Consider the following 26833-nt stretch of genomic DNA (forward strand, 5'->3'; position numbering starts at 1 on the left):
TGCATGATATTGTCATGCACTGTAGTACTGAGGTGCAGCAAGCACATCTCTGAAATGAACCTTCATCACAGGCTTCTGCTAGGAAGTGGTACCTAGGAAGCAGCTCACACCTCTGCTACCAGCCACCACCACATTCTCACAAAAACCCTGGCTGCCCCTCTGCACCTTAGCTGCCACCCACAACCTTGCTCCTCAGCAACCTGACCAATTCATGCCTCTGTTCTGTGCTGCCATTCTCCACAAACCAAAAACTACAAAGATAAGCTCATAGCTGTTTTTATAAGTCCAAGAGTGCACAAAAGAGGTATCTACTTCTTAAATATTTCAGCAAGGCCAAAATGGAAACTTTTTATGACTGTAGTCAGATTAACTGTTTTTTGTATAGTATAAGTATTTTGTAGTATATTTTCTCATTATTTGTTTTTTTCATGACTATAATAATTTTATTCTAACTGGATTTTTTCTTAATACCTGGTTCCTCTTTATCATCTCCAACCCTTTTCTTTCTTTTTTCTCCCCTCAATTTTCTTTTGTCTCCTTTTCCTACCCTCCTATTTCTTCTTTGGTTTGTTCTCCTTCTTGAAATATAATTTAGTATTCAGTATACTATCATTAATGCTTAAATTCCACCCTATTCTGCATTATTTCTCACCCAATGTACTCATTGGTTAGTTTAGCTGTAGAGATCATTACAGTAAGTTTTTAAATGTATGTTGATAAATGGTTTGCTCTTAAATTATCACTGTTAATGGCAATTGCTCTTTGCTTTCAAAGCAGGGCTGGTGCTTAAACTTAGCATTTTGATACACTGATTGGATGTATTGTTGCTAAGATATATCCATAGCCTAGGGCTTATTGTAAGGAGATAACTGCTCATTAAAAATCTTTTACATAATAAAGGAAGAGGAAGTCAACATAACAAATGTATAAACAACAAAGGACCTCAGAAAACATGACAAAACAAGCTAACAAGATATTTACAAAAGTTTATAATCCCCAATAAGTGAATCCACAGAAATCAAAATGGGTGAACATCACACAAAGAATTAAAAAAAGTTGATTATTAAAATAATTAATGGATAAAAAGATCTAAGCAATGAACTAGGAAATAAAATACAGGATATGAAAAAGCACTAAAATAAAGAAAATGAACCAAATAGAAATCTTAGAAATGAAAGACACAGAAATGCGCGCGCGCGCACACACACACACACACACACACACACACAAACACACACACAAACAAACAAAACAAAAACTTGGTTGAAAATCTTTTTAATAGGTTAGATCAAGATGAAGACACTTTCAATTTTAGAGCTTGAAGATAAGGTGTACACAAAAAAACATTCAGACAACATTAAAGAAAATAAAATAAAGAAAGTATGGCCAGAATATTGAAGAACTTGGGAACAACATTAAGAAACCTAATTTAAGACTCACTGATATTGAAGAAGGAGCAGAGATTCAGGTTATTATTGCACTGATAACCTACTCATTGAAATGACAGAAAAATTTCCAAACCTTGGAAATGAGATGGACATTCAGTTACTGGATGCATTAGAACCCAAATAATCGAGACCAGAAAAGAATCTCTGCATAACATCTTATAAATAAAATGCCCAAAATTCAGAACAAAGAAAGAATTTTTAAAGCTGCAAGAGAGAAACACCAGGTCACCTATAGAAGAAAATCAGTCAGAATAAGAGCAGACATCTCATTGGAAGCCATAAAGTCCAGGAGGACTTGGAATGACATATTTCAAGTACTGAAAGAAAATAACTACCAACCAAAATTGCTATATCCATCAAAGCTATTCTTCAGAATCATAGAAAAACCTTCCAAGATCAGCATAAATTAAAGTTTCATGCCTCCTAAGCCTGCATTGAAGAAGATATTTACAGCAACCTTACACAGAGAAAAAGATAAAACATCAAAGAAAGCTCAGGAAAAACAAATTTCATTAAAAGAATAGATGAGAAAATGAGAATTAGGATCAAATAAAACATTTGAAACAAAACAAAATGACAATAAGTAATATATAACTCTATAGTAACACTGATTACTATAAATGGTTTCAATTCTTCAATTAAAAGACAAAGACTGACAGATTGGATTAAAAAAACAAGACCCAATTATATGTTACCTTCATGAAGCACCTTTCTAAGCAAAGATATCCACAGGCTGAAAGTGAAAGAATGTAAAATGATATTTCATACCAATGGAAACTGAAAGCAAGCAGGAGCAGCTACTTTCATACCAGACAAAGGAGACTTCAAGACAAAATTAGTCAGAAGAGACAAAGAAGGTCATTACATATTAGTAAAGAGAACAATGCAACAAGAAGATATAACAATTGTCAATAGTTATGCCTCAAACATTGGTGCACCTGATTACATAAAACAAACATTACTCAACATTGTAAGGGGACAAAGATGAGGATGGTAGGAACACAAGTTTAAGAGAATAATTCTATTAATGAGCCCACTGCACTGACTTCCTACATACTTTCTTTGACAAAAAGCAATCTGCCTGCATCCCCACCTGGCCTGAGGGGAAAGGAAATGTTACATTCCTCAACAAACTGAGGCAGTGGGTAGATGATCTGACAGTCAATGTAGATGATGAATGATGGGTGTCCAGAGAGGATGATGGTTGGTTATCATTGGGTTACTAACAGCTAACCTCAGAGATCACACTACCCAGCTCAATGGGTGGCTAACACTTCTGGGGATCACAATACAAGTGATTATCCAATGTTCCTGCTCTTTCCTGCCCTTAGGTGGAGAAGAAAGAGAAGGTGGGGGCTTCTGGGATCTATAAAAGAGCAAGACACACCCACTTCTGTGGGCACCCAGCTCGGGGCCCTAATTCTCTCTGGAGAAGTCTGTTTCTTATCCCTTTCTTAAATAAAACGTGCTTTCTACACTTGCCTTGGCATTTCTCGGATGTTTAATCTTCAACACTGGGGAAATGAGGACCGATTACTGATGTCCAAGAGTGGTTTCAACATAAAGGCTCAGATGGAACCCAATACAATTATACTGGGTAATTTTGAAACCCCACTATTACTAGTAAATAGGTTATCAGACATGAAATCAGCAAAGTCACTACAGAGTTAAAATGTACGATAGATTGAACAGACTTATCAGACATAAACAGAGTATTTCCTCTAATAACAGTTGAATACACTCTCTTCTCATCTGCTCATGAAACTTTCTCTAGAAAAAAAAATCACATTTTAAGCCAGAAGATAAGTCCTGAAAAATACAAAAGAAGTTGAAATAATTTCTTGCATCTTATCAGATTATAATAAAATCAAATTAAAAATCAACAATGGCAAGAAGAACTACAGAAAATATAAATTCATGGAGATTGAACTGTAACACCCTTTTGAATGATTAAGTGAGTCATAGTAGAAATCAGGGGAGGAATTTAAAAAATTCTTTGAATCAAATGAGAATAGAGAGACAACACACCAGAATCTCGGGTACACAGTAAAGGTAGTTCTAAAAGGAAAGATTATGAACACTAACATTAAAAATACGAAAAAGATCCCAAATAAATAACCTAATGATATACATACACATACATCAAATATTAGAATAAAAATAATGAGCCACTTTAAAAATTGGCAGAAGGAAGGAATTAACATGATCAGAGCTGAAATAATAATATAGAATAAAAGAACAATACAAAGAATCAATAAAATCAGGATGTGGTTCTTTAAATATAAACAAGATTGCTAGACCTTAGAAAAACTTACCAAAAGAAAGTGAGAAAACCCAAATTAATAAAATTTAAAATGAAAAAGGGGATGATCATCATAGACATCACTGAAATTCAGAGGATCATTAGGGGTTATTTTGAAAACTTAAATTCCAATTAATTTAAAATCTAGAAGAAATAAATAAGTTTTAGAAATAAATAAATTTTAGATATTCACAACCCACCAAAACTGAACCAAGAGAATACAGAAAACTGAAACAGACCAGTAATAAAAAATGAGATGAAAGCAGTAATAAAAAGCCTTCTACAAAGAAAAGCCAAGCACCAGATGGATTCACAGCTGAATTCTCTCAGACTTTAAAGAAAAAGGAATACCAATGCTCCTTAACTTATGTCATGAAATAGAGAGGGAACATTTCTAAGCTCTTCCTATGAAGCCAGTATCACCCTGATACCAAAATCCGACAAGGGCATGTCAAAAAAAAAAAAAAAAAATACAGACCATTATTTTTAATGAATATAGGTGCAAAAATTCTTGATAAAATATTAGCAAATTGAATTCAACAACACATTAAAATGTTTTACACCATTATCAATTGGTTTCATTCCAGGAATGCAAGGATGGTTCAATAAATGTAATACACTACACTAATAGAATCAAGAAAAAAATTCATGATTATCAAAGTCTTTGACAAAATTCAGCAGCTATTCATGATTAAAATCCTGAAGAAATTAGGGATAGAAGGAACTTACCTGAACCTCACAAAGGACATATAATCATATATGACAAATTCAAAGCCAAGATAATCCTGAAGGGGGAAAACTGAAATCATTTCTTTTAAATCAAGAAAAAGATGAGGACATTTGCTCTAACCACTCCCATTCAATATAGGACTTGAAATTTTAACCCAATTAGGCAAGAGAAGGAAAAAAGGGGATACAAATAGGAAAGGAAGATGTAAAATTATCACTGTTTGCAGATGATGTGATCCTATACTTAGAAGATGCTAAAAAGTCTACAAGTACTTCTGGAGATGATAACAAATTCAGCAAAGTCGTAGGATACAAAATCAACATGCTAAAATCAATAACTTTTCTACACATTAAATAATGAATCTACTGAAAAAGAGAGAAGCAATTTTATTCACCATAGCTTCAAAATAAATAAATAAAGTGCTTAGTATTAAATTTAAATAAAAAGATGAAAGACCTATTCAATAAAAATCACAGAACACTGAACAAGAAATTGAAGAAGACACCAGAAGATGGAAAGATCTCATGTTCATGGATAGTCAGAATTAAGATTATTAAAGTAGTCATACTTCCAAATGTGATACAGGTTCAATGCAATCACCATCATAATGCCTATGATATTTTTCCCCAGAACTAGAAAAACAATTCTAAATTTCACATGGAAGAATAAAAGATTCAGAATAGCTAAAACTATTCTCAGAAAACAGAGTTAAAATAGAGAGATAATGAGGAGGTGGAGCACAAAAGAGTAAAGTTGGAGGCATCACCACAACTGACTTAAAATTATACTACAGAGCTACAGTAACAAAAACAGCATGGTACTAGTACAAAATAAACACATGAACCAATGGAACAGAACGGAAAAGAGACACACTCACACAGATAGTAATTTGACTCTTAACAGAGTTACCAAATATGTTCATTAGAGAAAAAACAAACTTTTTAACAAATAATACTGTGAAAACTGAATACCCATTATGTAAAAGATTGAAACTAGACCCACATGTCTCATTCTTCAGTCAACTCAAAAGGGATCAGCTGGGTCAAGTGGGTTGTGAGTTCAAAGCCAGCCTCAGCAAAAGTAAGGCATTAAGAAACTCAGTGAGAACCTGCCTCTAAATAAAATACAAAATAGGGTTGGGATGTGGTTCAGTGGTTCAGTATCCCTGAGTTCAATGCATGGTACGAAGGTTAAAAAAAAAAAAAAAAAGATTAGTTATCTAGGAATAAGACCAGTAACTTTATTACTTCTAGAAAAGAAATGTAGGGGAAACACGTTAGCATGTAGGCATAGAAATTCACTGAATTTCAGGCATAGAAATTCACTCTAGAATTCCAGTGAATTTCTATGGGACCCCTATACCTCAGGAAATAATACCAACTATCAATAAATGAGAGCCCATCAAACTAAAAATCTTCCATGTAGCAAGGAAACAATAGCATAAAAAGAAAATCTATAAAATTTTAGAAAATCTTTGCCAGCTGCTCTTCTGACAGAAGATTAATATCCAGAACATGTAAGAACTTATAATGCTTCACTCTTCCTGCTAAGGATTGCTTTAGCTATTCTGGGTTTCTTATTCTTCCAGATGAATTTCATGATTGCTTGCTCTATTTCTGTGAGATACGTCATTGGGATTTTAATTGGAATTGCATTGAATCTGTATAGCACTTTAGGTAGTATGGTCATTTTGACAATATTAATTCTGCCTATCCAAGAACATGGGAGATCTTTCCATCTTCTAAGGTTTTCTTTAATTTCTTTCTTTAATGTTCTGTAGTTCTCATTGTAGAGGTCTTTTACTTCTTTTGTTAGATTGAGTCCCAAGTATTTTTTTTTTTTTGAGGCTATTGTGAATGGGGCAGTTTTCCTAACTTCTCTTTCTGAGGATTCATCACTTATGTATAAAAATGCATTTGGATTTATGAGTATTGATCTTATATCCTGCTACTTCACTGAATTCACTTATGAGTTCTAAAAGTTTTCTGGTGGAATTTCCTGCTTCCTCTAAATATATAATCATGTCATCAGCAAATAGGGATAGTTTAAGTTCTTCTTTTCCTATTTGTATCTCTTTAATTTCTTTGGTCTGTCTAATTGCTCAGGCTATAGTTTCAAGGACAATGTTGAATAGAAGTGGTGAAAGAAGGCATCCCTGCCTTGTTCCAGTTTTTAGGGGGAATTCTTTCAGTTTTTCACCATTTAGAATGATATTAGCCATGGCTTAGCATAGATAACCTGTATCACAATACCAGAACTTCAACTATACTACAAAGCAATAGTAACAAAAACAGCATGGTATTGGCACCAAAATAGATGGGTAGATCGATGGTACAGAATAGAGGACACAGACACAAACCCAAATAAATACAGTTTTCTCATACTAGAAAAAGGTGCCAAAAACATACAATGGAGAAAAGATAGCCTCTTCAACAAATGGTGCTGGGAAAACTGGAAATCCATATGCAGATTTAAACTAAACCTCTATCTCTCACCCTACGCAAAACTCAACTCAAAATGGATCAAGGACCTTGGAATCAGACCAGAGATCCTGCATCTTATAGAAGAAAAAGTAGGTCCAAATCTTCAACATGTCAGCTTAGGATCAGACTTCCTTAACAGGACTCCCATAGCACAAGAAATAAAAGCAAGAATCAATAACTGGGACAGATTCAAACTAAAAAGCTTTCTCTCAGCAAAGGATACTATCAGCAATGTGAAGAGAAAGCCTACAGAGTGGGAGAAAATCTTTGCCACTCATACTTCAGATAGAGCACTAATTTCCAGAATATATAAAGAACTCAAAAATCTCTAAACGAAAAATACAAATAACCCAATCAACAAATGGGCTAAGGAAATGAACAGACACTTCACAGAAGAAGATGTACAAGCAATCAACAGATATGTGAAAAAATGTTCAACATCTCTAGTAATAAGAGAAATGCAAATCAAAACCACCCTAAGATTCCATCTCACCCCAATTAGAATGGCGATTATCAAGAATACAAGCAACAACAGGTGTTGGCGAGGATGTGGGGAAAAAGGTACACTCATACATTGCTGGTGGGGCTGCAAATTAGTGCAGCCACTCTGGAAAGCAGTGTGGAGATTCCTTAGAAAACTTGGAATGGAACCACCATTTGACCCAGCTATCCCACTCTTCGACCTATATCCAAAGGACTTAAAATCAGCATACTACAGAGATGCAGCCACGTCAACGTTCACAGCTGCTCAATTCACAATAGCCAGATTGTGGAACCAACCTGGATGCCCCTCAATTGATGAATGGATAAAGAAACTGTGGTATATATATACCATGGAATATTAGTCATAAAGAATAACAAAATTATGGCATTTGCAGGCAAATGGATGAAATTGGAGAATATCATGTTAAGTGAGATAAGCCAATCTCAAAAAAACCAAAGGATGAATGTTCTCCCTGATAAGTGGATGATGATACGTAAATGCGGGATGGGAGGGAGGGAAGAATGGAGGAAGGAGGGACTGTAAAGAGGCAAAAGAGGGTTGGGAGGGGTGGTGGAGAAGGCAAAAATAACAGAATGAATCAAACACCATTACCCTATGTAAATGTATGGTTACACAAATGGTATGCCTCTACTTCATGTACAAACAGAGAAACAAGTTGTACCTCATTTGTTTGCAATAAAAAAATAAATAAAAGAAAAAAAAAAGAACTTAAAATGCTTAACACCAGAAAAAGAAAGAAAAGAAAAACCAAATAACCCAATCAATAAATGGACAAATGAACTAAACAGATACTTCTCAAAAGAAGTACTAATAGGCAGCAATTATATATATTTTAAAAAAATCTTTCACTATCAGGGAAATGCAAATCAGAAGTATGAGATTTCATTTTACTCCAGTAAGAATAGCAGTCGTTAAGAGAGAAAATAGCAATAAATGTTATTGAGGATGAGGGAAAAAAGAAAATACCAACTGTTGGGTGAGATTGTACATTAGTAGAGATATTATGGAAATCTGTACGGTGGTTCCTGAAAACACTATGACTGGAATCACTAGTTATACTACTCCTTGCTATTTATCCAAAAGAATTAAAGTGGCAATACATGGCTAGTCAAAGCAGGGATGGGTGGGGAAAGAGCATCATTAAATTGTCAGGACCAGTCAAAAGCACTTTCCATAGAAGGGGAGTCTTAGCCATTAGGTCGATGATTAGGATCATAGTAGTTTTCAATTCTGTGACATCAGAATCATCTGCGGACAGATTTTGACAACCCTATGGACTGCACCTCAGGCATAAAAAAAGAATGTCAACATTGATTTATTGGCAGTGATTTTTGAATTACAAAACCAAAGGTACAAACATGAAAGAAAATTGATAAGCTGGATATCATTAAAATTAAAAAGTTCCGCTCTGTGAAATATACTCTTACAAGAATGAGATGGCAAGCAGGAGTTGGGAGAGATATCTGCAAACGACATATGTGATACAGAACTGTTATATGAAATCCACAAAAAAATCACTTAAAATTTGACAGTAAGAAAACAATCCAATTAAAAATGGGATAAAGATTCCTTCTCAAGGAAGATATATAGATGGCAAATAAATAGATGAAGAACACCCAACATCATGTATCATTAGAGGATTGCAAGTGAAACAAATGGGATACCATGAACACCGTCTAGAATGACCCAAATCCAGATCACTAACACCACCAAATCTGGTGAGGATGTGGAGCCATAGCAACTCTCATTTATTACTGTTGGAATACAAAATGGTACAAAGGGGAAGACATTTTCTCAATTTCTTATAAAAGTAAACAAAAACTCCAGCAATCAAGACTGGCTTGGTTTGTACCCAAGTGACTCAAAAATAGGTTCTCACAAAAATTTGAATATAGATATTCAGTCACTTTATTCATATTGCCAAACTTGGAAGCAACCAATATCCTTCAGTAAGCGAGTGTATAAACTGATATATCCAGACAACATAATATTATTCAGCATTATAAAGAAACAAGCTATTAAACCATGAAAAGATATAAATTTTAGATGCATAAAGAAGGGAAAGAAGCTCATCTGTAAAAGCTACAACCTATGTGATTCCAATTACAGGACATTCCAACAAAGACCAAACTATGGAGACAGGGAAAACTAGCAGTTGCTATGGGTTAGGGAGGAGGGATAATGAGGAGGTGGAGCACAAAAGATTTCTAGGGTAGTGGTACTTTTCTGTAGGACACTATAATGAGGGATAAACACCAAGATGTGTTTCTATTGAATATATAACTCCAAGAGTAATCACTAAGGTAAACTTTAATGTTGGTTGATAATAATACAGCACTATCGGTTCACTGATCCTAACACAAGAACCACTCTGGTGTGGGGGGTGAATAGTAAGGGTGGCTGTGGGTATGGGAGGGCCATCGAAAATTAGTAAACTACATACAGATATATATATATCAAGATATGTATACATATATTTGTATGTAGTTGACTAATACTATTCTTCATATATGTAAATGTCACACACACGTACATGATTGCACATACACATATGCATAAACACACACACACACACACACACACACACACACACACTACAGAAAGGTGCCTGAAGACAGATTAAGCCTCATTAATGTTTTTCATCTGATAACACTTGGGCTGTGTATGGGGTGAACATATAAATTGAATTGAATTGAGTTCACTCTGCCACGATTCACTTAAAATCTCTTATTTAGTAATAGTCATGTAATAGATAAATTATTAAATATCAAATTAATATGAGATTCATATACTCCTGAATTTAATTCAGGGTCTAAATACATTTGGCAAGCAACTATGTATGTTCTATATTGCTGGTTTGAGATTCTGAAAAAGTGTTTAGTATGCTACTTGTAACATCACAGCCATTGTTTAGCATTATGTGCTCAGAAGCCATTTGATTTCCCTGTGGAAATTTTCCTAATCCAGCAGTAGTTTATGTGGAAAATGTCCTGGGCCAATGGGAATCTGGAGTTTGTTCCTGGTTAGGTCCTTGAGTAGTGAATTGATGGCCATTGTTGATTCATTTCGCTATCACAGCCTGAGGCAGTTCTTCTTTAAATACAAAATGGAGTAGATCATCTCTAAAACCTTCTAGCTCTAGTATTCTTTGTCATTTAAAGCTTAAACTTGAATAATCAACTGAATTCCCACAGAGCAGGCTGGATTCTTGTTCATGCATTTTTCTGGCCACAAGATGGCGGGCTTTATGTTGTTTTCTTCCTTCTCTCCCAGCAAAAAAGAAACTTAACCCTAGTGCATTTTGGAAATTTAAAATTACCAATTCCTGAAAGAGTCTGATAAATGCAACATGGATTTTGTATTCTGACTCTAAAAGTTGCCTTAAATGCTTGGGATTTTCACAATAAAGAAGATTTCCCTTTTTGTGTGTAAGAATACTGACTGAGTCTGTGTTTCTATACAAATGAAAAATCCCATGAGATCAAAGAGATTACAAGTATTTTCACTTGTTGTTTTTTTTTTTCCCACAAATCAAGGACAGTGCTTTTGAAATTTAGAATTGATAAAAACTTTAGCATAAAGGCTACTGAATACAGTTCTGAAAATACATTGCCATTCTCATATTTTTGGTCTTTGTTCTTAATTCCCAAGTACCACAATCTTTTTTTGTTGGAGTGGGGAGGACCCACTACTGGCTTTTAAGATTTGACTTCAAACAGAAGTAGCAAGTCAAGATGAGCATCAAATTGGGAAGAACAAGATTAGGGTCTCTGAACTTTGACATAGTTTAGTTCCTATGGAAATTAATTTCTTGTATCCATCTATTTTAAGAAGAGTCACAATTTTGCCAACTTACCCTGGTCAGAAGCTCATTCATTTCCATCACGAGTGTATTCAGATTGCCTTCTGCCAACTGAATAAGCCTCTCAGGGGCCCGCTGGGGTGAGAGCAGGTGCTGAAAAACATTTCATCCCATACACACTTCAGTAAGTGGTTTTGCAGTAATCATAGGGTTGAACAGAACACAGTTTTCCTATATATACAAAGAACTTGATTTTTCACCTTAAAAAGAAAAAAAAAAAAACAACGCTGTTTCAAGTGGGCACTTATATACTGAGCATTATGCTAAATACTCTAGCAAATAGCAAAAATTGCAGCAATTTATTGAGAAATTCCTATATGCTTTTGTTTTGTTTGTTTGTTTGTTTGTTTGTATTTATTATTTCACTTATAGGCGCCCTACCTGGCAAATGCCATTCTATTTTGTGGATGAGCAAAACTGTGGCTTAAAGAGAGTTAAAAATCTAATATCAAGTAGAATTAAGATGAACCTCTACAGTACTCCTGGTTCCAATCACCAGAAACAGAGTTTACAGGGAAGAAAGAGAAGCGTGGCACTTGGCATAGACACCCTTGCACTAACTGACCTGGACTCGATATAGGTAGAGCTGTGAACGCCAGGCCACTTTCTTCTCCTATTGAATATACAATTTCACAAGATTAGATAGGGTCACTCTGTGATAGTGGTGAATAAAAGAAAAAATGAGACCATTCTATAATCTTATCTAAGCACAGACAATAGTATTTCTCTGTGCTTAGATAATACCAAAAAATCCTATTTGCTGGCTAATATGAAGGACCACAGTTCCCTCGCTCATAGTTTGTTTCCCTCTGTTCTTCCTAGATATGTCATTAGACTATTCAAATGTGTAATTATCCCCACTTCCTAATAACACCTAATTCAGTATCAATCCCTGCTTTCTGGAATCTGCCCTCAAACCACCGAGCACCCAACATACTCTATGTTCTTCCTAAAACCCTCTTATTGAGATGCCCACTCTTCTCCCTGGCGTTCCATGTCCATAGCTTGAGTGAGCTAATAAACCCAACTTCACTCTATCATGTGTGTGGTCTTGTGGTCTTTGGTTGGGACCTACGGAGCATTGCCACAGTGAAAGAAACTGAGGAAAGAGGTTAAATAACTTGCTTAAGATTTTAAAATATCAAAATGGGATGTTAAGTATCCCACTTCTTAATGAATTATGTAATAAGAATACACAAAGAGAATTTGGAATTTAAGGACAGCAAGCTCGTTTTCATTAACACCCAGACGTAAGGGAGTGGGCAACTGAAGTCCTTAGCCTGGTGACGATTGGGACCTCTTCCACAGGGCCCTTCAGCACTTCATCGTCCATCGCTTAAGTATTACTTTTTAAAAATACTTACATCCAACTGGAATGTTTGCTTTTCTAATTTAATTTCTTTTCTTTGTATTCCCTCGATGCACTTGGAAAATAACTGGTCAGCATCCTCTTTGTGGAAACTTCATATCCCTGAATATTAGGACTATGAAGTAAACTCAGATTCCTCTGCCTGCTTTCAAGGTTGTCCCTCATATCAGCCTGGCCTACTCAGTCCCCCGCTTTATCAATCACTAGCAGGCCTGACTTGTAATGTCTCTAGACAGGCCTCCTTCATACCGCTCCCTCTGCTCATCTGGCAAGACTCAATGGCAAGAGCAAGCAGGGGCTATGGGTCAGGGAGATGGCACCACCGGCTCCCTGGCTCCTCCCTGGCATGTTACTTTATCTCGCTGAGTTTTATAAAGACAGTCATTCTGATAAGCCTTAAAGTTATACTACCTCTATTTAAATCCTAGTTTCACTCCATCGCTTTGAAACTTGGTGCCTTATACAAAACTTCTTGTGCCTCAGTTTCCCTACTTGAAAAACAAAGATAATACAGTGCATCTGTCTAAGACCAGACTTTTATAAAAGGAAATATTACAGACTGGTGGTTTGTGCAAAACACAGTTCTGGAAGTTAGGAAGTCCTTAAGATCAAGGTGCCAGACAATTTGTTTCCTGGTGAGGGCCTAAAGACATACAGATAGATGGCTGGTTTTTCCTTATATTCTCAAACAGTAGGGAGAGGGAGAAGGAAAGGGATGTGGGGAAAGAAGATTCCACCACTTCTTCATATGAGGCCACTAATTCCATCCTAAGGTGTTTACCCTCATGCCCTAATCTAACTATTTATCTTCCTGAGATCCTTTCTCCAGGCACCATGACATTACCGGGTTGGGGCTTATTATTGTTATGGAATGTTTGTCTCCCTATAAAATTTTAGTCTCTAAGGTGATGTATTAGGAAGTAGTGCTTTTGGAATGTGATAAGGACATAAAGGTGCAGACTTCATGATTGGGATTAGTGCCCTTAGGAAAGAGATCTGACAAAGCTAGCTATTCTCTTCTACCATGTGGGGACACAGCAAGAAGTACCATCTATGAGGAAGGGACCTTCATCAGATACACAATCTGCCTTTATTTTGGACTTTCCAATCTCTAGAGTGGTGAAGAATAAGTTCCTGTGCTTCACAAGCTACCCAGTTTATAGCATTTTGTTATAGCTGCCTAAACAGACTAAGACAGCCTTCAACATATGAACTCTGTGGGGAACATAAGCATTCAATCCACGAAAACACTTTTCTTAGTTCTTGGAATTTCTATATGAGTTATGTATGGGTTATTCATGTAAGATTTCAGTTAATTGCTTAGTTTTCCAATACATTTTAGTTATTCTTGCTATCATCATTAGTAACATTTTCAGTAAAGTAGGCATAATAATAAGGCTATGGTCAGGTTTAAAAATATATTCCTCAGATGGGAACATGTCATGGTTGAGTAAGTCAATTTTGAATTTCTTCCTCGCCCTCACCAATACTTCTCTGCTTGTTAAAATGGTATCTACCTTTAACTTTGAACACAAATTATACTCTCATTAAGAGTGTATTATCCAGTTATCCAGAAGCTTACTGCTTTTTTCTAATCTTTGTACTCTATTGTACTTCCAATCTTGATAAAGCACATAGTATGACTTTTGCTAATCATTGAATTATCACTCAATGATTTTTTAAAGTTACATAGAATCTAAGATTCCCGAGGGTATTGACAATATTACAGAAGTCAAAAAATACTCCAGAGTACCAAGTGCAACCCTGAGCATTCTATAGTTTCTCATAAATAATTGGTAACTGACTGATAGCATATAATTGTATACTTTTCATCTTTTTAAAATGACCTCAGATTCCTTAACATTTCTTCCTATCCATCAATGACCAAAAGCTTTAACAATGTTTTAGAATAGTGTTTCTCAAACTGGGACTTGCAGAAGTATGTTCAAAGGTCGACTAGTTCTTTAGAACAAAAAATTAATCTTGGATTTTCATTTTAACACCAACCTTAATTATTAATGTAAGCTCCTCTGGATCCCAGAGTAGGCACCCAAGATGTACACTAACTCCTGATATCAGAGACTACATCTTACATGTTTGGCAAATTTGAGCCTACAAGTCACAGGCACTTGTCAAGTGATGCCAAAAGTCACACAGGACCCCTTGCAAGGCTCTGAAGTTCAGCTGTGGAAGGGTAAGACAACTGAGCTACCACGTACCACCTGCTGATGGAAAAACCCACGTGGAGGTAGTCAGAATCATAGTCTTGTTCCAAGTAGCAATTTACTTTTAGCCAAAATTATATTACTTTAGATTAATGTTTTTAATTTGAATTTTATTGGTTTTGTAGACTTCTGTAAGAATTAATTTGTTTTGATTTTATGGAGCTATAAGTATAAGGAGTACATACCTGATTTTATGTTCACACATATTTAAGTCACATAATAAAACTGATTTAGGAAAAACAGTGGGGGGGTATAGATGAGACTCTTTTTCCTTTAATGGCACTCTGCATATTACAGTTTTCCATTTTGAAAAAGACTGGTTTAGAAAAATGTAAGCTTCCCTAACAGCTGCTCTCCTTGATTTGGGGCAGTGGAAAGAGCATTTACCAATTATGGTCAATGTCACTTGGGATGCTTCTGTCACCTTGGCCCTGGTTCTTGCTTTACTGCACCAACCTACCTTTAGTTCCTGAGTTGTATTTTCAATGCCATAGAGAATTCTATAGGGAGCAGGCAGTGGGCCCGTAAGGTTGATGCTCATGGCCATCTGCTCTAGGCGAGCCAGGTCACCGAGAAGCAGGCCTGTGCATTCATCTCCACAAACTGAAAAGGAAACAACAAAGAATATTTACTTCTGCTAAACGTGCCAACCAGATGTTCAAAGATTTCAGCAATGAAATAATTTATGGTCCAAGCATAATTCTGTGAAAAAAAGTAGTACTTATCTCAGATAATTAGTGCTATTGAATGAATGGCCTTTGAGAAAAGATGAGAATAATAACAATGGAGTAGATACACCTGCCACCCAGAACGAGAAATATAGAGGATGAACTACATATAGGGACCAAAAGGAGGACCGAATAGACTTTTAGGGAAAAGAAACATATTGCAAAAGTAGTAAAGAAAAGGTGAAACACCGAATATAAAATTATAAAACACTCCAAAGACCCCATAGGAACAATCTAGAGGAAATCTGTAGCTAGTGAATAAAACATACTGCAGTGTATCCAAATTGTTCTATGTATAAAAATGTGCAGTGCTACACTCAGGCAAATTGTACTGCATGTGCTTCATGTATTACATATTGAAAATTATGGAAATTATTTGATTACATATTAAACAGAATTATTTTTAAAGTCAAAAGAAATCTTCTTTTTATAATGTTTTTACCTTGTCTTGATAGTTATTTATTTACTTATTTGTTTGCCAACTCTTCCTCTGTGGCTAACCTCAACACTTTTTCATCCATGGTTAGATACACCCATAAATCCTCACCTTGATGATTAACCTTATCCAGTCTTGTAGATAAATAATGGCTAAGGGTCAGGAAAGTGTTATCTTTTAAGTAGCCAAGAGTGCTAATGTTGTACTTACAATCTTTTCAGTGATCAGAAAGAGGAACTCTTCAAATTTGGAGGTAGAGTGGGTAGAGAGAAAAATGGATTTTTAAATCTCTTCATTATCAAATTAATATTACATATAGTACAATTTCTAAAATTAACATGTATTGATATTTTGGGAGGATTTTCAATTATATATATTTCACTTGCCACTTTATAGTTTTACTTTGCAGAGTAATGAGGTATCTCTTCATGCAAAGAAACATGTATTACCATGCTGATGAAATAGATAAATTCATGTATACAGTTACAATCTCTAACTTCCATTCTGCAGATGGAGATACCAAGACTAAACACATTAGAGGAGAGGAAAATACCTAACGTGGAAAATACCGAGATCTGGAGCAGTGCTGGATCATGCCCCAAACTGGCAAGAATTCAATTAGTTCTCTAAATAGCACTCCCCTGAGTGGCTTAATGGAGAGAAAACCATTAGCAGAATCTTGTAAACAAAGAGAAGTAGTATAGAGGGTGATTTTTTGATAGGACAGCAGTTAGAGGTGAGTTACAATATCTTTTCACAGGGATTAAACTGCCCCAGCATGACTTTTGATAAATCAGCTCCTTGCAGGTGACACGGCAACCATGGAGTGTCATCTGCAGGGGCTCTGCAAGCTCCCAATCCTTGACAAGTGGAGTGAACAAAGGCTTTGGGGACGGGGACAGAAGGCTGGAAATGGAGCTGTGTCTCTTCTAATTTTTTTTAATAGGTCAACTATAAGCACACATAATAGTGGGATTCAATGCTACATATTTGTATACATGCACACAGTATAACAACATAATTTGATCAATTTCATTCCTAGTACCTGTGTCTCTCTCATCCCCCTAACTAGAATGGAAGAATTTGCGCATTATGGAAGCTAAACAAAAGGAAGAGAACATTGTGGCTTCAGTGCAAGCTTCAACAGCTTAATCATGAAATGATTATAGAAACACAACACAGGACACTGAAGTGCCAAACTGACCATGCCTAAACATCTAGATTCACAGTCTGGTTCTCCAACTTCAGTAGGCCTTAGAGTTACCCAAAGGATTTTCTGAAATTCCATGGGACTTGGAATGCCCCAGGTTTCTGATTCAGGAGGTGACTGTATTTCCTGGTGTCTGATTCTTGGACTGAGCTTGTGCTTTCCTAACAAGTTCCTGAACATCTATACTGCTGGTCTGTGCACCATGCTGTGATGGATTCTGCAGATGAAGATACCAAAACTATACACATTAGAGGAGAGGAAAATACCTAACATGAAAAATACTGAGATCTGGAACAGCTCTGGATCATGCCCCAAACTGGCAAGAATACATACTGCTGGTCTGTGCACCATGCTGTGAGGAGCTACCAGACTAGTAGTCTTGGCACTGCCTGGGAGCTCCTTAGAAATGCATAGTCTTGGGCTCTACCCCAGATCTTGTAAACCTCAGACTGCATTTGAGAAAGACTCCATGTGAAAAAAAGTCTGAAAAGCTCTGCTGGAGATCAGTGGTTCTCAGATTTGGCTGCACATTAGAATCACATGGGGATTTATAAAAACACAGATCCTGGGTCCTTCCCCTGCCTGCCAGATGGTAAATGGTAGGGATGCTCAATGCTAAAGTAGGTAAGGATGTGGACAAGGTCATTTTCTTGTGGTGTCCTCTACCTAGGGCACTTCAACCTCATCCACTTGTTTTTTGGGTATACAGGTCAAATGTTCAAGTGTTACTTGCTCAGGGGGAAGGTCCTGATGACTTTGAAGTTACCTTTACTTGAATTACTCCCCAGTCACCTCTGAATTCCCTGTTTTATTATTTTAGCCCTCATGTTTGCACTGGTTATCTTAGTTTTGTTGTTTGCATATTATATATTGTTTCTCCCTCACTTACGAGGGACCTTAAACACTTTGTTCACTGTACCAAGAAAGTGTCTTGAACACAGTAAACATTCAATAAAGACTTGTGTATTAATATCTTTGTGAATAAAGAGCAAGAAAATATTTGGAACTAAGAATGGCTGAGGATGGCATGTACACAAGTTCATGAGAGTGTGAGATTAGGGGCAGAATGTTCAAGTCAGAGAGGGGAATGCTATTGGTCGAACAGGAGGCTTCTGAATGTGAGAGTGACATGTTTGATAGGAAATGGGAAACCATGCCGATTGCAAGGGACAGAGAAACAATATTCAAACAATCATCATAGAAAGAAAACTGTTGTGATTTAAGGACCAGAGACCACCTGAAATCAGGGGTGACTATTGTGGTGGCTGCACTGGGGCATTATCATTCAGTGATGACCCAGGAAATAGATACTGCATGTAGGGACAGAGAAGAAAAAATAGGTCCAAAACACCACCAGGAAAGAAAGAGCACCGCTAGGTCACTGACCGGATCAAGGGGATGTTGATTTCTGTAGTAGGTTAAAAATGATTACATCCTTTCTGCTGCACCTGTGAAGACGTAAGTTTACTTCTCTTCCCTCAAATCTACATTGGCTTTGTAATACACTCTGATCAACAGAATGAGACACAGGAATAGTTTTTGACTTTTGAGACTTAGTCTCAAGGTGTTAGTGGTTTTTGCTTTCATACTCTTGGAAACTTGTTACCTCGAGGAAAACCCCAGGCAACCGTAAGGATAAAAGGAAACAGAGAGGGGCATGCCCAACTTGCCACCAGCGGAGTCCCCTCCCTGTGATTAGGGCCATCCAGACACCACCAGACATGGCAACAACAGCCCTGTCTTACTGACCCCAACCCAAATTGTCAACCTACAGAATCATGAGGCTATACTGTATATAGTTGAAATATTACATTTCCAATATCAATACACACCCCTAAGTTTTGCCACTATGATTCAGAGCATGGATTCCAACTGAGAGACTTTTAAGTTGCAATTCACAAGTTAAAAACAAGCATTTGTAACAATGCTTCATATTATTAAGAATAATTAAGAATATGAATTTTTCCTTTCCATGGATCCCAAACAAGTTCTATTTATTACTAACGAGGCTGTGGTTTTGGAAGATAATCCCAGAATATAAGCAAGTAATTTGCTCTTTTCAGTTTCAAGATTCTGAAAGATATTTGATAACATGATATCTCACCATGCTTTTTAGGGTGGAATGTTCTTCAGGAATCCTGTGGTAGTCCTGTCTCTGATTTATTTATGATGTATAACTTATCTATTTCCAAGAAGGAATTGAGTTGGCTTGTTGATGAAGATATGGCTACAGGCTCCTTACTGGATGATTCTAGAAATTTCCAGGGAAAGTACCCACAATTTTCTCAGTTTTTATTTCATATAAGAATAAACCAGGGACTGGAATGGAAAACTAGATCTGATTTACTGTGATATACTATAGAGTAAATGGCTGAGCTAGAATGCCAAGAGGCATGATGAATACTGATTTTGCTCTCATTTATTCTACCCCCTGCCCATCTGTTTTTGTTCCTCATCTTCAGTTGCTGAAATGAAAATGTATTTAATTGCTCTTTCAAGGACTCATACATTCCATTTCATGTCTCTGTGTGCAAAGGTCTATTATTATCCCCATGTCCTATGGTCTTTGTGTTTGCTTTTGGGGGAACAAAGTACAAGCACATTTTCATAAGTGAAAGGTAAATTTTATAGTATGCTCCAAGTAATATACTAACATCTATCTCAATGGGCAGAAAGATTATGAAAATGATAGCCATGGGGATTTTTTCAAGGCTTCTGTACAAGTCTAGCTTATTCAGTTATAAGATAAACACACCAGGAATTATGCCCTTTGCATAATGGTTTGCTGTTTTATCCTGACACAAAATATTTCACATATACCACGAGTTACTTTTCTTTGCCCTCAAAAGTCTGAAGTGTCTGGCAACAGACACTGGAAATGGGATGCAATTTAAAAATGAATTTAACTCACTATGATAGGAAGATCTGAAGAGTGTACAGAGATGAGGAATATTCACATTCTGTAAACAATTGCTCTTTGATAAGGGGACAGTGTAAATTAACACCTGTCCCATAATCAAGACCCCAAATAACCTCAACAAACAATGTTCTTAATTCAGCAATATGGAAAGGTTATAAAGTGAGATCCTGCCTAAAATGCATGAGAGCAAAAGCAAATATTTCAAGACTATGATTATATTTTACATGACTAAATGTTTCCCAGGCTTTGCCTATAAAAGTGTCAGAATAAATTTGTGTCTAATATTAACAAATGCAGTACTAAATTCAGATCGTTATAGCTGGGCACATGTAAGGGGCAAATCATGCAGCCAATATTACAGATCTTTCTGTTAGCAATTAGTACAAAATATAGCATTTCTACCAGAGTCCCCCATGCATAATAATGACTGTCTTACTGTCACAAAAAATTCACAAATGCATTCATGCCAAAGAAGCTGAGGCTGAAATGAATACATTGAGCATTCTACAAAAGGCTAAACCTCTTAACCAATTTTAGATAAAGATGTATAAATTATCTGTTCTAGTCAACTAAGAATAATGGAGTAAATATACATTTTTGATAAAAGATAAAATTTGTGTGTTAGTTTGCATATTTTAAATTAATCCTCCTAGAATTACATTGATAGTTCCCTGGGTTTGGATTCTGTATTTCTCTCTTTTCCTTGACTGCTTCAAGACTAAAATTTTAGATCAACATATATTTAGGGTATATTAAAATGGATCCAGTTATTTTATATTATTTATAAGTAAATGTATAAAAATTTGGTTTAGACTCATTAAGAAGATTTTTTATCTGTTAGTTCTTTGACTAGAGAAAAAGGCAATCTGTAGGTTTTAGCTGAGACAGATAAATCTGTTTGTATACCAAATTGTAAAATATATATATATATATAATATATAACCTAAATCAAATTCTCTATATAAAAGTATGAAAAATGAATCAAACATAGTCGAGGGATAGTATAACTTTTCAAAAACCAAGTGAAAATTTTGAAATTTGAAAGTACCATAAATAATATTGAGATAATAGCTTTTATCTACACAATATTTACTACATGACAGGCAATGTATCATGTTTTGCTATCCATCTCATCTAATGTTCATAGCAGTTCTATGAAGTAAGTACTATTAATATCCTTGTTTTATAGATGAGAAAAGTAGTCACAATTAGGGTGTTTAATGAATCTATAAATAATGCATGAACAGAATTTAAAGAAAAGAGAAATGTAAGAAAAAGTGATTTTCTGTGACTTGAATAACCCAGAATTAGAGATGATTACATTAAACCAGAATTCAGCCTAAATGAAGGAGAATATTGATCAGAAGTAGATGAGCTACACAAAACATCATGTCTTTGCAAAAAATGGCCGCAAAATAACAACAATGGATTTATAAAACATCTATGATGCTTAGACATTTCATAGGCCTGTATGTAGTATTCTATTTCTTTTTACAGATGTTAAATTGAGGTTTAGAACAGTTAGCTAATTTGATGTCACACATCTTTTATGGGATGTGCGAGAAGTCAAAATTTCTATGCCATTTTATAACAGCAAAGTTCCTTGCAATAGAGAATTGTCTGTTTGTTGGTGGGGGTGTGCCACAGAAGAGAGGAAGATTAGACTATCTTATAATATATCTAACTTTAAAATCATGTGATTGTAATATTCTTTGAGGTCAATAAAGCTTTTGGGCCTAGCCAGAATGGAAATCAATAAAGAATTCACTTTATTCTTAAAAGCTTAACTGAAAAAAAAAAAAAAAAAAAAAGCAATAGTGATCATGCTTCTCTATATGTCAATTCAACATGCAACTCCTTAATCTGGTAACAGAACAGTTTGCTCAGTGTGGTATATAAACCACTGAGACTTTCTCTTGATGACTAGATTCTTATCCAGAATCAGAATGACAGTTACTGTTCCACACATTGGTACCTGGGACCTGTGCTAAGAAGGTTGATGACAAGAAATTCAAGTATTTTTTACTAATGAAACACATGAGTAGAACGTACAAAAAAAGGGAAACAGAAATGATTTTAATAGATTACCAACATCTGAATTTGAACAGCATGCCATGGTTCAGAGTTCTAAAAAGCTCTAGTAGAAACATTGACCTTTGAACAGGAACTTGGGCACTAACGTGGGGTAGAGATGGGATGATCTTTAGAGAGCTATAAGGAGGGCAATCACATGCAAAGTCATAATTGATAAATTGCCTTTGGAGATCAATTGATTTTCTTCACATCTTTTAAAACAAAAAAAAAATCCTGTTTTCTTTACAATGGTAACAATATTCTACTCTTTTGATCCTACTTCTCTGCATAGAAAACAATAACTGTCAATATTAATCATGTTTGATTATATTGGATCAACAATGCTTCAGTGATAATAAGGGCTTCTGCATTATTATGATAATATCCTTGGTGGCAACTGGCTATTAAAAATGATAATCTTGATAAGTGTCTCTGAGGATCAGTATCAAGGACACTTCATGATGGATTTTAGATTAGCAAGCAAAGCATTATTGTATGCTATATTTTAAGTAAACTGTGAGTATAAATAATAAAATCTGATATATTCCAAATACTTTATATGCAGTGATTAAAAATAGTAAGTATCCATTTGATATTTATTAAATGCTATTTTGGGCACTTTTTGTGGAATAACATCTTGCCAGTAGCTACTAATTTTATTTTTGGTTTTCTGGGAGATTTATCTATTTTACTATGCCACTCATAATCTATTTTAAGAATCACATGAGTTATTCTGTTAACTATGCATCTGAAGAAAATAGGACATGAACAAGTCCAAGTTTAAGTTTCCCAAGACAAAAACTTTACTACTGAATAAATAATGACGTTCTTGCTCATTCTCAAATTTCAGAAGGGCAGGTAGTTATTCTCACCTTAGAAGATGATGTGTCAGTTATGAATGAGGGTTGAAAAGAGGAGGATGGATTTTTATAACTTAATTTACTAAGGAGAAATCCAATTTTGGGAAATCCAATCAAGTACCTACTCAGATTTCACTAACATATGTACATGAAGAACTCCTTGTAGAACTGTCCCCAAGTAATTCCTACTTAAAAAAAAAAAGGCTCTGAAGTTAGTCTGGGTACCTGGCTAGTGTGCCTTTTCTCTTACAATGAGGAGTCTACTTGACAACCTTTGATGAATAAGCATCTACTATAAATTTGTAGTCTTTTATAACTTAGTGGAAAGACTTCCAATGGTTAACAGAAAAAAAAATGACATTCTTGGCCTTTGATAAATTTAGAATTTTTCATTATGTATCTGTAGTCCGATTTATTTTTATTTTCTATTCAGCTAAAATGGGTTCTAAGATGAGAAGAAATAAATGAATAAAAGAATGACTTCATTAATGCTGACTATATTGGGTAAACCATGTTCACTTTTTGAATTTTGCATCAGGAACCAGCAGAGTGGTTAAAGAAAATAAGATTTGCAATTTGCTAGGGTTCCACAGCCTCCTTTGAGGGCAAGTTCCCAGTCTCCTTAAGGTTCCACTACTTCTCAACAGAGCCACCCTGGGGACCAATCCTTCAACACATTGACCTTTGGGGAACACTTATCCAAAACCATAACCTGGCTTAAACTCAAACTTAAATTCAATTTTCTTATCCCACAATGGTGATAATAAGGTCTAGAGATATTGCAAGAATTAAAAGAGCTGCATGTGACATGATTCATATGGCATCTGGCAAAACGTCAGCTGTCAAAGTGAGCCTTTAAAAAATTGTGATTATGATGATCCTATGTGTGGTAAAGGGGATTCTTTGGAGAATACCTGGAACCTGCAGGTAGATATTATTTAGTTAAGGCAAGGGGCTGCTCTGCTTGGTGGAGCTGATCACCTTGGTATGACTGGATTTGACTCACTACCTGTGAGACACTGAGGTCTAAGTACTTTCCAAGATGGACAGAGACTATTTGTGTAAATTCATCACAGTAATGGAAACCTCACACAAAAAAGGCTTATGTCCCATAGGAAATTCCATGTTGGATCTGGCAAAATCCTAGCTTGCTCACGACCAGTTGGCCTTGGTGGTAATCAGTCTCTCTGGGAAAGCCGGGTGGTCAAAGGAAGCTCTTCTATTACTTTTGTATTTGTTCAGTGTTGTTCAGTCTCTTCAGCAGAATTTTATATCTTTTGTTATATAAGAGTTTAATCTAACTTTATGGTGAGTATGCAGATTCTTTCCACCAATATGCAGCTTGCATACTGCAATAATGTCATAATGTATAATGCATAATGCAATGAACATGCCTAGGTCATTTATTGTGCACCTAAAAAAACACACAGAACCTTAGTATGGGTCAATTTAAAGTGTGTTTCCTAGAGGATTAACTAAAGAGAACAAATTCAAGTCTTCTACAATACATGCTACACCATCTTATGTGAGTGCTTGTTTTTGTACTAGGAGAGGCATTTCATTTTCCACGGTCAGCTCAACATTAAGAACCAGTCCCACAATCACTTCTCTTGCTACACATCTCTGCTGTTGCCCTCACCAGGCTCCCTCCCACAGCTCACACCCCTGAGCCTCATATAATCCCAAGATGATCACATGTGATAAAATAGGCCCTGCAGATCCGACAAGCCAGCAGAATCTGTGTTTTGGTCCCTTGATCTAATTTAGCTTGAGGATGTAAAAATATCTTACAAAGAGAATTGAGAATAAGTCAGAGTTTTGTCCTCACTTGTACCTAGTTTTGTTAAGTCATTTCAAAAGTAAGTGTAGAAACTGAGTCCTGGGAAAGACTAAGGTAATAGAACAATGGTACATTTTTCTAAAACTGGAGAATTCTAAAAGATGGGGAAGAACAGTCTAAAGATATCCTGTTACTCAACTCTTAGCGTTCACCTAATGAGTGAAGAGGAAACATTCTACAAATCAGTGGAAATCACCAAAGCTTAAGGACGGTAGTGTAAGAAACATCCACATAGCATAATTATAAATGTTGATAAGGGTTTGATGTAAAATCAACCCTGTAATTTAACATTTTTGTAGAAGAAAAATCATGAATTAATCAAGAAGAATTAATATTCCAGAAGAATATTAAAATTTCCAGGGTACGGCAACTAAAGTGCATACCATGTATAGCAGGTGCAAATGGATTTCCCTGTAGGATAAGAATAACACAGGCGAACATTGTAAGGCTGTGTAACTTTGTAACTGGAAGATTGGCACTTTTGTTAATATCCAATGGGACATCTGGAGACTAGAAAATTCACATGTGATAGGAATAAGTTTTTTTAGGATTAATTTACTAAAAATGCAAATAAGGTGTCTATCATTAATAGAAAAAACTTGAAGTCATTGTTGATAGGCAGAATGCCAATTCTCTTTCAAATACATGTTCAGAAAAATAATTCCATTATTTTATCTTTCCTAGATTTTAATGTGATATTTATCTTAGGAGTACTTACATATTATTTAGTTAATTATATTCATACTAATAATTCAACCTGAAAACAATAAAGAATATTTAGTAGTACACTTTTTAATTATAATTAGACTATGTCATTATACTTGGAAAGAGTGAATATGTATATACCAATAATTGGATATGATAATATTAATGCATATGATTATACTACATTTAATCTCTTCCCTCCTGTCCACTTTCACATTAATTTTTACTTGAAATGTAACGCATTTTCATTAAAAGTAGTTGAAATACAAAGAAAATATTTAAAAGCTTATCTTCCTAAACACAACTAGTCTTAAATTTTTGGCTTATTTTTAAATCCAGCCTTAGCTTTTGAGGTAACTCTTATAAAACCAGAACACAAACAAAAATTTTTCTAATTAAAATGTTATTAATACAAAGACACATGTAAGATGTTAAAACAAGAAATATTGGCATGCATAAATGAATTTAAAAAGGCAAATATTGAAATAAAATGTGTAGGAACAAATTTCCTTAAGGAAAGGTATATCACAGTACAATGTTCCCCTCTAAAATTTTTAAAATAATGTATTTTAGATTTGAATTTTTAGAGAATCCAAGAAACTATATTTAACCGCTCATTTCAATGTATTTCAATATGGCACCACTAAATCCAGAATCAGTTTAAGGAAGGAAAGGGGAGGTGGGAGAAAGAGAGGGGAAGAAAGACAGAGAGAGAGCGTGCAAGCAAACTGCTCTCCATTTATTGTATATATGAGTAAAAATATTTAAATACGTGAGTTCATGCTTCCAGGTTTTGTAGCTCAAGACAAACTTACAAAGCAATATGCCTACAGATTTCTGTAAAAGCTGGGAAAAGAAAAATCAGTTATAATTCAAGGCTTAAAATACCTAACCAATTACAAATTCAGGAGGATTCTAAAAAATTTAATATACTCAAATCTTTAATCTGTCACAAAGGTAATGCCAACTTTAGGAAAAACTGTAAACCCCGAGATGAATAAAAATAAATAAATAAACAAAATTTGCCTCCAGGAGCTGTGTTGTGGGTCTTCAATGAAAGGAATGAAGCATGCTAGGGATTTTCTCAGCTGTTCTTGGCTCAGCAGGATGGAGACAAAACCAGCAGGCCCAAAGCAG

General features: G+C 35.4%; 1 protein-coding gene across 7 annotated transcripts in view; it reads right to left on the reverse strand.

The window, feature by feature from the left end:
- Positions 1–26833, reverse strand: part of Lama2 (laminin subunit alpha 2) — a 582198-nt gene that overhangs the window by 138539 nt on the left and 416826 nt on the right. For all 7 annotated transcript variants that reach the window (XM_047557822.1, XM_047557827.1, XM_047557826.1 and 4 more), the window contains 2 exons: positions 15385–15527; positions 11325–11423 (listed from right to left, as the gene is read on the reverse strand). In XM_047557822.1, coding sequence (XP_047413778.1) covers positions 11325–11423; positions 15385–15527 — 242 coding nt within the window. The remainder of the gene's footprint in view (positions 1–11324; positions 11424–15384; positions 15528–26833) is intronic.

The sequence above is a fragment of the Sciurus carolinensis genome, chromosome 7, assembly GCF_902686445.1.
Source record: "Sciurus carolinensis chromosome 7, mSciCar1.2, whole genome shotgun sequence".
In the NCBI taxonomy this organism is placed as follows: Eukaryota; Metazoa; Chordata; class Mammalia; order Rodentia; family Sciuridae; genus Sciurus; species Sciurus carolinensis.